Raw genomic sequence first — 16532 nt, forward strand, 5'->3', positions numbered from 1 at the left:
CACCGGCGTGGGTGCGCTAAGGTCTAGAAGTACTTCTGTGGCTGCCCGGCACTGGGGGCTTCTCTGCGGCCACCCGCCACCTGCGGGAGGGGGGCGGGTCTAGTAAGCAGTTCTGGGGCCCGCTTTGTACCTGTATTTTATGTTCTTAAATGATCTTCTTTGGATTTATAGCTTGCCGAACTTCTTTCTGGGCTCAGCTCCCCGTCTTTGACTTCATAGATTCTGATTCCAACCAGTTTTTCTTCCTTGGTTCAGGAGCCTCTGACCAGGGTTGCTACCAGTCGGCCATCTTCCCAGAATTCGGAATAATAGAATTTTTAAGACCGCAAAGTCTTACCAACTTTGGAAAGCAGACATTATTTTTCCTGGTTGTATGAGAGCATCGCTTTCATAATGATGAAATCAAGATTGTACCAATTTAAACTAAAATACTATGAGTTGCATGGCCAGAGAAACTGGTTTTACTCTGAGATTTAAATGTTAAGATAATATGAAAAAATCATATTCATCTTTCTAGCAGGCCGTTGAACTCCTAAAGATGAGTTTTGGTTGAAATTTTTGGATTTTATTAAAATAAGATTATATTGGTTTCAAAATATCTTACTGATTTCAAATATCTTTAAACCCACTTAGCTGAGAAACTACCAGTGTCTTAAAAATTTAAAACAGATTCTAGAAATGAAATAATATTTTGAAACAGAAGTATCTCAACTGTAAACATTCTTGGATATTTTAGAAGCCCAAAAGCCATCAAAGTAATTGAAATGCCATCAATATTTATTGAATAACTTCAATTTTCTTTAAACTGCCTTGTTCCAATGTTTCTTAAAGATGTATTAGGAAAAGGGGATGCCCTTCTGCCACTGGGTATGCCAGGGGTTCTGTTAAAAGAAAGTGGAGCCCTGGGACCCTTGCTGGGAGTCCTCAAGTCTGTTTCAGGGCACCAAACGTTAAGAAAATTCTTAGAATGTTGCTAAGACATTTGCCTTCTTCGTTTTGTTCACTCATAAGTGTACAGTGAGACTGCATGATGTATGAGGTCCCTGACTGCAGAAGCACTTATGAGAATCCAGTTATCTTCTGTTAATTCAGATATTAAAGAGATTGCAAAAATGTGAGATAATACTCTCCTAAGTTATTTTTGTTCTGGAAAGTACAGTCATTTTTCATAAAAATGCTACATGTATTTAGGTTAATACATTGGTTTTACTATTAAAGGAATTAATAAGTAATTTTTTTCAGCTTTTTAAAAATTTGGTATGTAGTAGCAGATATAACCTACATTAAAAGAAAATTGACAGCTCGGCGTCTGTGGCTCAAGTGGCTGAGGCGCCAGCCACGTACACCTAAGGTGGCGGGTTTGAATCCAGCCTGGGCCCGCCAAACAACAATGACGGCTGCAACCAAAAAATAGCCAGGCGTTGTGGTGGGCGCCTGTGGTCCCAGCTACTTGGGAGGCTAAGACAAGAGACTCGCTTGAGCCCAGGAGTTGGAGGTTGCTGTGAACTGTGATGCCAGGGCACTCTACCCAGGAGGACAGCTTGAAGCTCTGTCTCAAAAAAAAGGAAAAAAGAAAGAAAATTGACACTCTGGAGTCTTTAAGAGTTAAATTGATACTGAGAACAAAAAGTTTGAGAAATACTCAATACCTGACATGTTGCTTTGTCGTTTCTTTCATTTGTTTCTTTGTTGGGGTATAATTTCTATATAGTGAAATTCACAGACCTTTAATTTGGTGAGTTTTGGCAGGTGCCATACCCATGTAACTAACATCCTAATTAAGGTAAAGTACATTCCCATCATGCCAGAAAGTTCCTCAAACTGCCTTTCATGTGTTCCCCAGCCTCCCTAGACTGCTGGGTTCTGACTTATGTCATGTAGATTAGTCTCACCTGCATTATAAATGGAACCATATACAGCATGCACTCGTTTTGAGTCAGGCTTTAATGTTTTTGTGATTCTTCCTCATTGTGTGTAACAGTGCTCATTCTTTTTTATTGGTGAGTGGTATGCTGTTTGAATATGCCACAGTTTGCTTAGCTGTACTCCTGTTGAACTTGGGTTGTTTCCAGTTTGGACTTATGAACAAAAATGCTATTATAAATGTTCTTTTTTCTTCCTTTCCTCCCTCCCCTCCCCTCCCGTCCTGTCCCCTATCTTTCTCTTCTTTCCCTTCCTTCCCCTCTTCTCCTCCCTTTTTTTCCTTCTCATCTCCCTTCTTTTCCCTTGCCCTCCTCTCCCTTTTGTCCGTGGGATCTCACTGTGTTGTCCAGGGTGGTCTCAAACTCATGGCCTCAAATGATCCTCCAGCCTCCTTAGCCTTCCAAAGTACTGGGATGGCAGGTGTGAGCCGCTGATCCAAGCCCCCAGCACCATTTATGGAAAAGACTGTCCTTTCCTCATTGTATTTTCTTGACACTTTTGTCAAAGATGTGTTGGTTGTAAATGCATGGATTTATGTCCAGGTTCTCTATTCTGTTCCATTGGCCTTGTGTGTCTCTTTTTATGCCAGTATCATGCTGTTTTGATTACTATGGATTAGTAGTACAATTTGAAGTTATGTAGTGTGATGCCTCTAGCTTTGTTCTTTTTGTTCAACATTACTTTGGCTATTCAGGGTCTTTTTTGGCTATCCAGGGTCTTTGGTGACCCAGAAATTCAGGATTTTTTTTTCTATTTCTGTGAAGAATGTCTTTGGCATTTTGGTGGGGGTTACATTGAATCTGAAATTGCTTTGCGTGGTATTGTCATTCTAACTGTCAGATTTTCAGTCACCTTGGCATATCTTTTTATCTTTTGGTGTCCTCTTCTTTTTCATTCCTGAGTTTTACAGTTTTCCTTGTGTGTATCTTCCATTTCTTTGGTTAGATTGATTCCTGGGTATTTTATATTTTTTGTAGTTACTGTAATGTGATTGCTCTCTTGATTTGTTTTTAGGTTATTTGCTATTGGTGTATAGAAATGCTACTAATTTTGATTTGTTGATTTTGTACCCTACAGTTTTACTGACTTAATTATCAGTTCTAACAATTTGGGGGTGGAGTCTTTAGGTTTTTAAGATCGTGTTTTCTGTAAACAAGGCTCATTTTGTAGCAGGAAACCGACGCGCAGACCGAAGACTCCAGGCACCAGTTGATTAGAGGGAAGCAGGTTTATTCCGGCCAGGGGGTAACTCGGAACGCCAGTGTGTCTCCCAAACCAAGCCCCCCGACTCAATCTCTTGCCTCTCTTTTATCCACTTTTCAGGGCGGGAGTGCATGTGAGCGTCATGAAACAGAGAGAGACATGACATCATCCTCAAGGTCCCGGGCTCAAGGGGGAAGGTCAGATTCACCCGCGTCCTTGAGACGGGTCGGACCACCTGCCCTCAAAGGCAAAGGAAGTCCAGGGAAGTTACTACGTTACAATCTAGGCCCTGCATATGTCAAGGAAGAAACATACAGACAACAGAAACTCCTGCAGCTTGGCTGAGGCCTACACAGGGCGGCTCGGACAGATTCTTTTAGTTCTGCTTTTACTTTCTTGCCTCAATTTGACTTATTCCTTTCTAATTTAGATACCCTTATTTCCTTTTCTTCCCTGGTAGCTCTGACCAGGACTTCCATTACCGTGTTTAATAATAGTAGTAAGTGGGCTTCCTTCTTTGTCTTGTGTCAGTCCTTAGAAGAAAGGCATTCCATTTTCCCCATTCAGTACAGTGTTCCAGAGCTTCATTCAGGGATCGGTTATGTCCATCAGGCATTCAAACCTGCATTCTAGTAGAACAGTTGAGGCCTCATCAATCCCCTTACTGCTACAACCAGACTTCTCGTCTGTGTGGAGCACGGTCCCGTTCTGAGACAGGACGCTTGTCAATACAGGAGCCAAGAAATTGTTATTATAGTCAGAAAGGGCTGCTCTCTCCTCCCCCAGCAAAAGACTTACCAGAAATAAAACAGACTCAGCTGTGGCTTGTCATATATGGCTTTTATTATTTTGAAGTATGTTTGTTCTGTTCCCATCATCAAAGGATGTTGAATTTTATCAATTTTTTGACACCTATTGAAATAATCATATAATTTTTGTTCTTAATTCTGTTAATGTTTATTTATTTGTGTATGTTGAATCATCCTTGCATCTCTGGGTTGAGTCCCTCTTGATCATGGTGAATGATCTTTTTAATGTTACTGGATTTGGTTTGCTAGTATTTTCTTGAGGTATATTGGTCTGTAGTTTTTTGGTTGTTGTGTCCTTTTCTGGTATTGGTATCGGGGTGACACAGGCCTCCTAGAATAAAGTTTGGGAGATTCCTTCCTTCTCACTTTTTTTTTTTTTTGAAGACTTTGGACAGTATTGATATTAGCTCTTTAAATGTTTTGTGGAACTAAGCAGTGAATCCACTGGGTCCTGGGCTTTTCTTTGGTGGAAGATTTTTTATTATGGCTTCAATATTCTTATTTGGTATTGGTTTGTTGGGGTTTTCTACTTCTTTGTGGTTCAATCTTGATAGGTGGTATGTGTCCAGGAATGTATTCATTTCTCTTCTGCATTTTCCAGTTTGTTGCTGTGTTTAGTTTACTGTTGTCTTTAATGATTCTTTGTATTTCTGAGGTCTCAGTTGTTATGTCTTCTTTTTTGTTTTTGATTTTGAGTCATCTCTCCCTTTTTCTTAGTCTAGCTAAAGATTTGTTGATGTTGCTTATCTTTTCAAAAAACCAAGTTTTCATTTTATTCAACTTATGCTTCTGGGGGGATGGTTTTGCTTCAGTTTCACTTGTTTTTGCCTTGATCTTTATTGTTTTTTTCCTCTTCCTAATTTTGTGTTTGGTTCTTGCTTTCCTAGCATTGAAGTACATCATTAGGTTGTTGTTTATTTGAAGTCTTTTTACCTTTTTGTTTATAGGCATTTATTGCTATAAACATCTCTCTTAGTACTTGAGAGTACTATTTTATAAATTTTGGTACGCTGTATTTATAATTTTGTTTCCTGAAATATTTAAATTTCTGTCTTAATCTCTTCATTGAGCCATTGGTCATGCCGGAGCATGTTGTTTAATTAATGTCCATGTGTTTGCGTTTCCCAAGGTTCCTCTTGTTAGTGATTTCTAGTTTTATTCCATTATGATCAGAAAAGTTACTCAGTGATTCCTATTTTTAATAATTTGGTGGCTTAAGATATGGTCTTTTCTGGAGAATGTTTCATATGCTGATGAAAAGAGTATATATTTTGTAGCAATTGGGTGAAATGTTCTATAATGTCAGTTAGGCCTGTTAGATCTAGTGTATAACTTAATTCTGCTGTTCATTTGATTTTCTGTCTGGATTATCTGTCCATTACTGAGAGTAGGGTGTTAAAAGTCTTTTACTATTATTGTATTGCAGTCTGTCTCTTCCTCAAATCAATTAATGTTTGCTTTGTATACTTGGGAGCTCTACTGTTGAATGCATAGAATTTATAACTGGTCTATCATCTTGCTGAACTGATTCTTTTGTCATGATATAATGACCTTCTTTATCTTTTTGTTAATAGTCTTTGATTTGTGGTCTATTTTATCTGATATAAACACAGCTATTCCTTCTCTTTTTTTGGTTTCCAATGCATAGATTATCTTTTTCTACTTCTTCACTTTTACTCTAAGTGTCTTTATACATGAAGTGGTTTTTCTTGTCAACTGCATATATTTGGGTCTTATTTTTTTCCTTTTTTCTTTTTTTGAAACAGAGTTTTACTGTGTCACCCTTGGTAGAGTGCTGTGGCATAATAGCTCACAGTAACCTCAAACTCTTGGGCTCAAGTAATTCTCTTGCCTCTGCCAGGCAAGGAGCTGGGATTATAGGTCCTTGCCACAACACCCAGCTATTTTTAGAGACAGTGTCTCACTCTGGCTCGGCCTGGTTTTGAACCTGTGAGCTCAGGCAGTCCACCTGCTGCAGCCTCCCAGAGTGCTAGGATTACAGGCATGAGCCACTACACCCAGACTTGGGTCTTGTTTTTTTTTTTTTTATGCATAGATTACTATACCTTTTAATTGGAGAATTGAGTCCATTTATGTTTAGTATTATTATTGATTAGTAAGGACTTACTGCTTGTTTCTGGTTGTTTTGAGACTCCTCTTTTATGCCTATCTTCCTTTGTTGTTAAGTGATTATCTCTGGTAACATATTTTAATGTGTTGCTTTTTATTTGTTATTTTTAGTGACTCTAATATAGGTTTTGGCAATCTGGTTACCATGAGGCTTTCAAAAAATACCTTTCTGATATAACAAGTTATTTTAAAGAGGTGACGACCTATTACAGATCATAAATAAACGAATAGAAACAAGCAAAAGTAAAAAGCACAAAAATATCTATACATTAGTCCATCCCTCCTATATTTTGACTTTTATTTTTATTTTTTTAAGTCTACTCCTCTTTTTCTTTCTTTTTTTTTAAATTAAATCATAACAGTGTACATTAATACTATCATGGGGTACAGTGTACTGTTTCTCTATACAATTTGAAGTACTTTCATCCAACTGGTTAACATAGCCTTCATGTCTTTTTCTTAGTTATTGTGTTAAGACATTTATATTCTACATTTAGAGAGATTCACATGCACCCTTATAGGATGAACCATAGGCGTGATCCCGCCAATCACCCTCCCCCATCCCCTCCCCTCCCCTCCCTCTTCCCTCTCCTCATGTTCCTGGGCTAAAATTGGGTTATAGCTTTCCTATGAAGGCTATAAATTAGTTTCATAGTAGGGCTGAGTACATTGGATACTTTTTCTTCCATTCTTGGGATACTTTGCTAAGAAGAATATTTTCCAGCTCCATCCATGTAAACATGAAGGAGGTAAAGTCTCCATCTTTCTTAATGGCTGCATAGTATTCCATGGTGTACATATACCACAATTTATTGATCCATTTGTGGATTGATGGGCTCTTGGGCTTCTTCCATGACCTAGCAATTATGAATTGGGCTGCAATGAACATTCTGATACAAATATCTTTATTATAGTGTGATTTTTGGTCTTCTGGATATATACCTAATAGAGGAATTATAGGATCAAATGGCAGGTCTATTTTTAGTTCTTTAAGTGTTCTCCAGATGTCTTTCCAAAAGGAACGTATTAGTTTGCAATCCCACCAGCAGTGAAGAAGTGTTCCTTTTTCTCCACACCCACGCCAGCATCGTGATTTTGTGATATGGCCTAATCTTACTGTATTTTGACTTTTAGTTATCTCAGTTTACATATATCTCTCAACAAGTGGCAGTACCTATGATTGTTTTTGATAGATTTCTCTTTTGGGCTTCTTATTAGGGTTTTAAATGATTTGCACACCACAAGTCCAGTAATAGAGTATTCTGGGTTTGTCAGTATACTTAATTTTACCAGTGGATTTTATACCTTGAAAAGTTGTCTTTTACTAAATCTGCACACATTTAAATTTGGACTGGTAGAAGAAAGATAAGGTTTATATTTAAATTGGGACTCGAAGAAGGAAGGATTTCAGGGAAAGGGGAAGAACTCTGAATTTTCAATATTATAATTATGGATATATTGAAATCTGCTTTTTAAGAAATAATTTTCTGAAATTTAGAGTTCACTTTTTTGGATTAGGTTGTCTTTTACTTTACTAAATATCCAAATGAATATTCTCCTACTTAAATGATGATTCCTGCATAATATTTAATACCATGAACAAATGTTTATTTGTTAAGTACTAGTAAAAAATGTGTGTCAAAGAATTTGCTTGTAAAGATACTTTCTAAGGAAATGGCTTAGTGACAAAAAATGATTATTGTGTTTCTCATATCTCAGTTGCTGCTTATTCATATCTCCCAGTTTTTTTTTCACCTTTTTTTGGGCTCCATTTTAACTTCAAGAGACACTAGGTAAAACCATTTATTTTAAAATATTTTAGCACCCGTCATGTGCAAAATGCTCTCTACCATGAAGGACACAGATGTGTTGAGGAAAGGAAGGTCTTCGGGTCGGTATATAATTTCCATGGAATGTTTAAAGCACAGTGAAATTAAATTTGAGCTTTATTAGTATAGTCTTTCATTATGTCTTAATTGAAAAATGTTATTTGGATGGAATTGTGGTAGCACTGTCTCCCAGGTCATATGCCATTAAACAAAGAATACCAAAGAATTATTAAATGAAAGAAAAGAAAGAGACATTTCCACGTTGGAGTACCTCCCAAGTGGCTTCCTGGTTCTTTATCCACAGTCATTGCTTAAAGAATCTTTGTTTAACATTCACTAGTCCTCTGACCAGAAGTTCTGAGGAAGAGATAGTATGCTAGTTTAAAGAATTTTCTCAGGTCCTTCGGGTATCTGATCCCAGGGGAGAGTGGCTGGCTGTACATCATCACCCTACTGGAAAGCCTGACAAGGGGAATTAGCGCTTATGCCGAAAACCCTTTCATTGCTTGCTTTTCTCCAGGGTAATAGAAATAATTTCATACCTATTTCTATGTGAAAGCTTTATATAGCTATGAAGATTGTTCAATTAATAGCCATTTTATAGATCATCTTTTGAAACTGTAATTAGTAAATTATCCATCCAGAAAGTAGTAGTAGTTTTAAATGTTTAACAACTCAGAAAGGAACACTAAGCCATTTTCCTTGAAATAATTAATAATAACAATATAATATGCACTTCATATTGAATGTTTTCTATAGGCACTGGGCTGAATGTTTTACATAACTGACCAAGTCCCATACATTAAAAAAAAAATTTATATTTGACCACATGATATACACATATAGGGTTTGTGTGTGTTGTTATTGGAACAAAATGGTCATTAACCTTTGCTAGATGTATTATTCTAATTCATTTTTTGGATGCTGGTTATATTAACCATTAAATTGAGTTTATAAACTACGGTAAATGAAACTCAGAAACACTGCTCTGTATGCATTGTCTCATTGGGTCCCCACCATGGCCATGTGACTGGTATTGTTACTTTCTAAGAAGAAATGCTGAGGCGTGGAGTAATTTCGCAGGTACTCATTCAAGTTTACATAGTTAAGTGGCAGTCAGATGAGCGTCTGAAAGCTGAACACTAAGGCTTTGGAGTTAATGAATACCAGTTCCACCACTCACTGAATTTGTGACTGTGAACAAGTTATTTAATAAGAGTGATTAATTTTTTAGGATTACTTTGAGGATTAAATGAGGCGATGCACATTAAGTGATTAACAAGGTGTAAAATGGAGTAAACACTCACTAAATGTTAGCCATGTGTATTCCTGCACTTCATCTTGGCCCAGGGGTGTTGTCACAGCCTCTGTGAACAAGTGTCACATTTAAAAAAACTCAGCTTTTCCTTGTATTCCCCAAAGCATACAAATCAATGATCAAGGTCTTTTAAAATGAGATAAAAACCAGAATGAAGCCAAATGAACGTGTAGACTATTAAGAGTCCTAGCTGCATAGGTAAGAGAAGTACGCATTGGGAGAGAGAGCTCTTCTGTGAAAGGGAGCGGGCCGACTTCACAGGCTGTGTTTGTGAAATGTATGGAAGACTCACAGGTGACCCAAGGGGAGCAAAGGAAGAAAACTCCTTCAGTGGACGTAGCTGTTCTTATGTAGAGGTATGAGCTTAACATATACAAATGTTGGTCACTTAAAAAATTGGGACATCATTTTAAAAAACTAAAACTTTTATATATAGTTTTAGATGCAAAACTATTTTCAAAAGACATATTTGGAAAGTTTTTTCCTTAGCTTGCAATCTAAGTGCCAAGGGATTAATATTTATCACATACAAAATATTCTTGTCAAATAACAGAAATAACTCCAGTGGTATACGTGGTAAATGACACAGATAGACAGTTTACAGATGTATACATCATTAATGCTATGAAAAGATACTCGAACTCACTACTAGTCACGGAAAAACAAAATAAGATAACAATGTGGAGTCACATTTTCTAAGTCAGACTGACAGAACTTACAAGGACAAGATCACCTGTTGATCTCAGTTGCCAGTAGAGATGCGGAAAGAAGGTTGCCCTTATGGATTGCTGGTGAGATGAAATTGTTAAAACCTTGTCCACAGTTATCTGGCAGCAGCTATAAGATAGAGATACTTTTGACCCCAGAAACTTTATCTAATACTCTGAGCCATAGAAGTGATACAGTATATTGTGATGTTTTTGTTACACTGTTTTGGCCACAGAACAACAAAGTGAATGGTTTACATGGCAAAATGAATTTTGATATGTAATATTCTTATGGAATATTATACATTCATTAAAATAATTAGTTCACCGTTTGACTTCGACAGATTTGCATGCAGCGTTGAAAAGCAAACTATGGAGACGTGTCTATAATGAATGCGCTATTTAGTATGTGGCTACGTGCATGCTCCATATGGGACTGTTTAAGAATACATGGAAAGCATAGACAAAAAGAGCAGCTTTTTAACCTGAGTCTTAGGGACATACAGTGGTGTGGGTGTGGGACAACAAGCAAAAAGTACAAAGGGGGGAGAGACTACATTAAAAACAAAACCAGCGTGCACGTATGATACTTAATAAAGTTACACGTCTGTGTACTTCGGCCTGGGGGTGTTAGAAAGAAGAAAGATACATACACCTCTGTCTGTGAACTTGGAGGGGGTGTCCGTGATGTATTATTTAGTGAAAAAGAGTAATAGTTTGGTAAGAATATATCTTCTTGTATCTGCTTGTTTTTACAAGGGAAGAGGTGTGGAAAGGAATGTTTATACCATCACTGTTGGCAGGGATGGATCTGGAGATGACTAGTTTGTCTGTGAGTTGTTTCATTTGTTATGTGATAATGGATGGTTTTATAATTTTAAAAATAACTACATATTTTCCCCCCACTTAATTGTGTTTACTCCCATTTGGTATATACTTGAGAGGATTGTCTTTTTGTTTATATGTTCTCGCTTTTGATGGAGAACTCGAATTCCTAAAAATGTAAGGATGAGATTACCAAATTTTGTGAATTAAGAGATTAAACTTTATTTCTGGAGTGACTATTAATAGAATAATATTTTTATTTTGCCCACTGGGAAAATACAGGACGTTGTTCATTTATGTTTCACACATTGTGAGAATAACGTGTGTGGTCTTCCTGGGGAGATAGATTTGGTTTGGCAAATCACACTCTAAGCAGAACAACAAAAACAAAGCGAGACTTGATAAAAGTTATGTGTAATGTAGGTGATGAATAAAATATTTATGATATACAAAGGGCTCCTACAAAGTGAGAGGTTAATTTAGTGGACAGATGATGTCATGAATGCTTTTATTATGGGCTAATTTGTACTTTATAAAAATAACAGAGAATTTTAAAAATTCTTTGAAACTGCTGATGTGTAGGTAAGAAACTGAACCTTCATTTCCAAGAGACTTTAATTGCCCCAGACATTATTTTTCTTAGTATAGAATTAGCTGCCAACATAAGGGGAATTGTACAGCTGTGTTGCCTCAACTTGGAAGGTTTTCTCCAGGATATGTAGCAAAAGTGTGCACTGGAACTCTGGTTCCCATCCCAAGGTTCCTTTATATCCTCCATGGAAAAGATGACTTCCCCTAGGTATAACAGTATCACAGTATGCATGCCCATACTCAGGACCCAGTAGAGCTCATGTGCCTCATGAAAATTAGGAGGCAAACCTGGAAAGTGTGAGACGCCAAAAGGTCTCTCTGAGCCAGGGGTCCTCAAACTTTTTGAACAGGGGCCAGTTCGCTGTCCTTCAGACCTTTGGAGGGCCGGACTGCGGGCTCTGGGATGAATTGGCTGCTAAGCAGGACAGGTAGCAGTGGCAAAAACACTCGGTGGGTTGGATAAATGTTCTCTGCGGGCCATAGTTTGAGGATGCCTGCTCTGAGCAAACAGTGTTGTGTGTTTTACTCTAGCAATCCGTGCAGCAGAGGCAGGAAGTGGCTCAGTGTCCAGCAGGTGGATAAAGGGGATCTGTGCAGTTGTGTGGATTTGCGAGGCTCAGTCAACTTGGGTCTTACATGTAATTTCCGCCATCCAAATGATGTTTAGAGATGTAGGGGATAGGGCTCTCTTGACCTCCCAACGAGGGGGATTCAAGTACAGCATTTTGTTTACCATAAATTAAGTTGGTTCAATTTGAGTTCTGTCTACAACCCTGTGTAGTGGGGAAATAACTTGGGCTAACAAGTGGAGCCATTTACATCACAGAGATAAAGCAACTGGGAGGAGGCTTTTCATTTAAAACCAGTTATTGTGTTGTCTGGATGGCCATAATGTCATCCGTATGGTTGAAAATAGAACTAGGACATACCACTGCCAGTCCCTGGTACAGGGTGTTTTTTCTCTGTGTAATGAGAAAAAGGAAGCATAGAATGCAGGATAATGACCCTCAGATAAACTCCACAGTGAGAGAATAACTGATCTGTGCTTTCAGCCTGAGAATACTGATTACTGCTCTCATCTGTTACGGAGTAACGCCCACCATCCCGCATCATTAGGGCGCGCTCTCTCTCGCTCTCTCTACCTGGTAGAGGGAGTGACATTTTTAAACATGAAAACATATTAATACAGATTATTTTTTAAAAATTTAAACTGTTAGCCTAATTTAAAAGATATCTCTTATTCCCTCTGCTTCCTTAAATAACACTACGGAAGATTTAGCATTTTCTTGAAGATTAGAATGTGGCCTGTCTCTCATCTGCCATTGACTTCAGACTCCTACTTGAAAGTTTTTTTTTCCCTCCCCCACAGTCTTCAAATAGTGCAGTTGTTTTGTTTTCAGAAATAATCTCAGAGATTCTGTCCAGTACAGTATACCCTTGAGCCATGTACGGCTTTTGAGTATTTGAAATCTAGCTAATGTGACTAAGAAACTGAAGTTGTACCTTTTTTTGAGACATAGTTGTGGAGTGCTATGGTATCACAGCTCACAGCAACCTCAAACTCTTGGGCTTAAGCAGTTCTCTTGCCTCAGCCTCTCAAGTCGCTGGGACTACAGGTGCCCGCCACAACACCCGGCTATTTTTCTTTTTTTTTCAGTTGTCACTGTTTGTTGTTTTTTTTTTTTTTTTGAGCTGGTCCAGGCCAGGTTCAGACTCTCCAGCTTTGGTGTATATGGCCAGTGCCCTATCCACAGAGCTACAGGTGCTGCCCTAGACACTAGATTTTGATGACAATATAGAAAAAAAAGTATAAAATATCTCATTAATTTTTGAGGTATTTAATACTTTTGAGATATTTAATCATTTTGAGTAATGATTAAGTGTTAAAGTGCTAATATTTTAGATATATTTGGTTAAATAAAATACATTATTAAAATTAGTTTATTCCTTTATGCTTTTTTAAATGTGGCTACTATAGAGTCTGAAATTGTATATGAAGCCCTCCCTGAATTTCTCTGGCTGGGTTTCTCAGCCTTGGCACTGTTGACATTCAGGGCTGGATAATTCTTTGCTGTGGGGCTGCCTCATGCCCCATAGGATGTTCAGCAGCATCCCTGACATAGCTGGTTGGACTGGCTTCCTAACTGGTTTGAGCACGCTTTGCCTTGCCCTGATTGACAGGATCCTCCAGCCTCTAGAATCTTCCATGCTCTGAAATGCTTCCTTAAAATCTTTCAACTCGCATTTTTAGAACTAGTTGTAAGACAGGTCTTTGTATTAGCCATCCAAATATAAACTGTCCCCAACAGTGCTAGACCCACTTTCTTTTTCTTTTCTTTTTTTTTTTCCCTTTTGACAGAATCTCACTTTGTTGCCCTTAGTAGAGTGCTGTGCTGTTATCGCTCACAGCAACCTCAAACTCTTGGGCTCAAGCAATCGTCTTGCCTCAGCCTCCCACGTAGCTGAGACTATAGGTGCCCACCACAGTGCCCAGCTATTTTTAGAAATGGGGTCTCACTCTTGCTCCGGCTGGTCTCAAACTCCTAAGCTCAAGCAATCCATTGCCTTGGCCCCTCAGAGTGCTGGGATTACAGGCATGAGCGACTGCGCCTGGCTAAGTCCTACTTTCTTGAGCCCACATAGGGCATTTGAGTATTTGAAATCTAGCTAATGTGACTAAGAAACTGAAGTTGTACTTTTTTTTTTTTAATGAATGAAATAGTGTCTCTTAATAGGTCTTATGAATTCCAGAGTTCATTCAACAAATACTTAAACTCCTGCTCTACTTAACCATTGTCCTAGGCAGCAGGGCTTTAGCAGTAGATAAAACTTGAGTTCCCGTGGGGTTTACATCCCATTTGGAGGGATGTGATCAACAGATAAGCAGGAAACTGTCATATGTTGCCATGGAGAAAAATGCAGTAGGCAGAGGGCACAGCACTGGGGACCCTGGGGCTGCGGTTATTCCTCCTCCTCTCCCAGGCTCGCTTTCTAGTGCTCCCGGACCTCTGGGCTGAGAGACCTCTGTGGAGGCCGCTGTTCCCAGACTCTAGCTTTTGTTTCCCTGGTCTTCACACTTCCCTCTCTGTTGCTTTTGGGAGGTGTTTTCCAGACATCTTCACCTCGCCCGTGACAGTCCTCCCAAGTGGGGTGTTCAGATTCCTTTCAAAAGTGGCACCCGGATCTGAATCGCAGTTCAGCTTGCCCTTGGGGATGCTGTAGCTGCTGCCCTCTGTTCTGGCAGTCTGCAGTGACACCTGTCTTTCTGGCATCTTGTCACACTAAGGACTTAGACTGTGGTCGCCAACCCCATGGTTGTTTACTGAAGCTCAGCTTCTGCAAGTTGCTCGTCTTGCAGGCTGTCGTGTTTCCTGCTGCTTCTGGTCTGATCAGCTCCTTATTGCACAGTATGGTCCCTGTGCATTTGAGGAGGGAGCTTGGGTCTGCAACTCCTGGACAAGGACTCGTGACGGCTGATTGCCTTTCAGAATCCTGTCACCTCTGGTTTCTGGTTGTGTGCAGAATCAGTAATTAATGTTGTACATACTCTGGCCTTCTCATAAATGAGTAATTATTACATTTCATAAAACATCACAGAAGTTTTTTGCAAGTGAGTATAGGAAATTCTAGGATAATTTCCAAACTAAGAATAATTGCAAAACTCAGATATCGCCCATCTTCTGCCTCCAGTATATGTGGTACTTGTTGCTTTTCTTGGCTTTCTGTGATCCTTGCCTTTAGTGGGAATCGTAGTGCACAGTATCTATACAATCCCTACACGCATTTGTCGGGAGGGGAGTGACAGCCCTCATTCACTCTTCTCAGAGCGTATTTCAGGTTTACAACTTCCTAGCTCTGTTACGTTTTGAATGGACCTTTCCACAGACAGGAAATGGAACACTTAATTATATACATCTCTAAACGTATTATACATGGAAATGGTAGATAATGGCACAGATTCTTATCCTTGGTATCTGATATTTGTACCATCGAGATTGATAGTCTTGGGGGAATGTGACTGAAGTATCATCTGTGGCCACTTTCTCAGCAGTTGTTAGATGACAGACCTGCCTAATGAGCAGTATGTGTTCCTAAAAAGAGAAAGAAGCCAGAGGAGTTCCACCACGGAGGGTTGTGAAAGTAATATTATTTATTCAAAAGCTTAAACTTTTATCCAATTCTACAACTGAAATTAATTTGGAGGTTCTTTAGAAGATAATTTGTTTTTTTTGCAGTTTTTGGTGTGGGCTGGGTTTGAACCTGCCACCTCCAGCGTGGGGGGCCAGCACCCTACTCCTTTGAGCCACAGGTGCCACCCCTAGAAGATAATTTTAAGTTTAGTATTTTCTTTAGTGTTTTAGTTACACAGATATATTTCAGATGGCAACTGGAAAACTTTATAACAATGTTTTAGAATGTTGGTCTTGGTAGTTCTTACCCACCCCGTACCCCCCATGGTGCTGCTGCTCTGATGTGTGGAAGTGGGGTCAGCTCCCTGCCTCCCAGCCTGGCTCTGATGAACTGCTTACCCCAGCCATGGACCTTCTGCTTTGAAGATACTCTTTCTGTAGAGGTTAATTTGTAAGAGGTTTTCCATTGCTAAATTTTGTTCACTGCCAGTGTCCTTGGGGAAGTATGATTATGATGCAGGGCCTGAGCTTTACTTTAGCTTTTATAGTTTGTTTGCATTTTCTCGTTTAATTTTAAAAAATGCTTTAGGCTTATCAATTATTTAGCAGCTAGAGAATGATAATTTATTAAGTGCCAGAATATGGTACTTGTGCCTTAAATCAAACAATACAGTCAGATGAGCCAGCATGTGAGAGGATGGTGTATCTCTGAAGTGGTCTGACAGCTGGGCCCGAGACTGAGGATTCGGATTAGAACAGTACTGAAGACAGACGGCCACTTGATTTGCTACAAAAACTTGTCAGAGGCTAAAATAGCAACAAACAGGTGCAATCCCAGGTAGTCTGTTTGTCCAGTGATGATGCACATCTTTAAAGTGTCTCTATAGCTGCAGCTCTCATCTTAATGACACTATTGTCCTTCCCAATGTCAATGACATCGAAATGAACTTTTTTTTTTCCCTTTTATTTTTTTCAGGACAAGCTTGCCCTCTCCTATGTTTTCCAGAAATGACTTCAGCATCTGGAGCATCCTCAGAAAATGTATTGGAATGGTAAATTAGCTCTCA

The 16532-nt window shown here is 38.9% G+C and overlaps 1 protein-coding gene across 5 annotated transcripts in view; it reads left to right on the top strand.

Moving 5' to 3' along the window:
- Positions 1-16532, top strand: part of OSBPL1A (oxysterol binding protein like 1A) — a 143214-nt gene that overhangs the window by 92618 nt on the left and 34064 nt on the right. For all 5 annotated transcript variants that reach the window (XM_023510208.1, XM_023510209.1, XM_012802073.2 and 2 more), the window contains one exon: positions 16442-16517. In XM_023510208.1, the coding sequence (XP_023365976.1) occupies positions 16442-16517 (76 nt within the window). The remainder of the gene's footprint in view (positions 1-16441; positions 16518-16532) is intronic.

This window comes from Otolemur garnettii, unplaced genomic scaffold, assembly GCF_000181295.1.
Source record: "Otolemur garnettii isolate 467f Iridium unplaced genomic scaffold, OtoGar3 scaffold00012, whole genome shotgun sequence".
In the NCBI taxonomy this organism is placed as follows: Eukaryota; Metazoa; Chordata; class Mammalia; order Primates; family Galagidae; genus Otolemur; species Otolemur garnettii.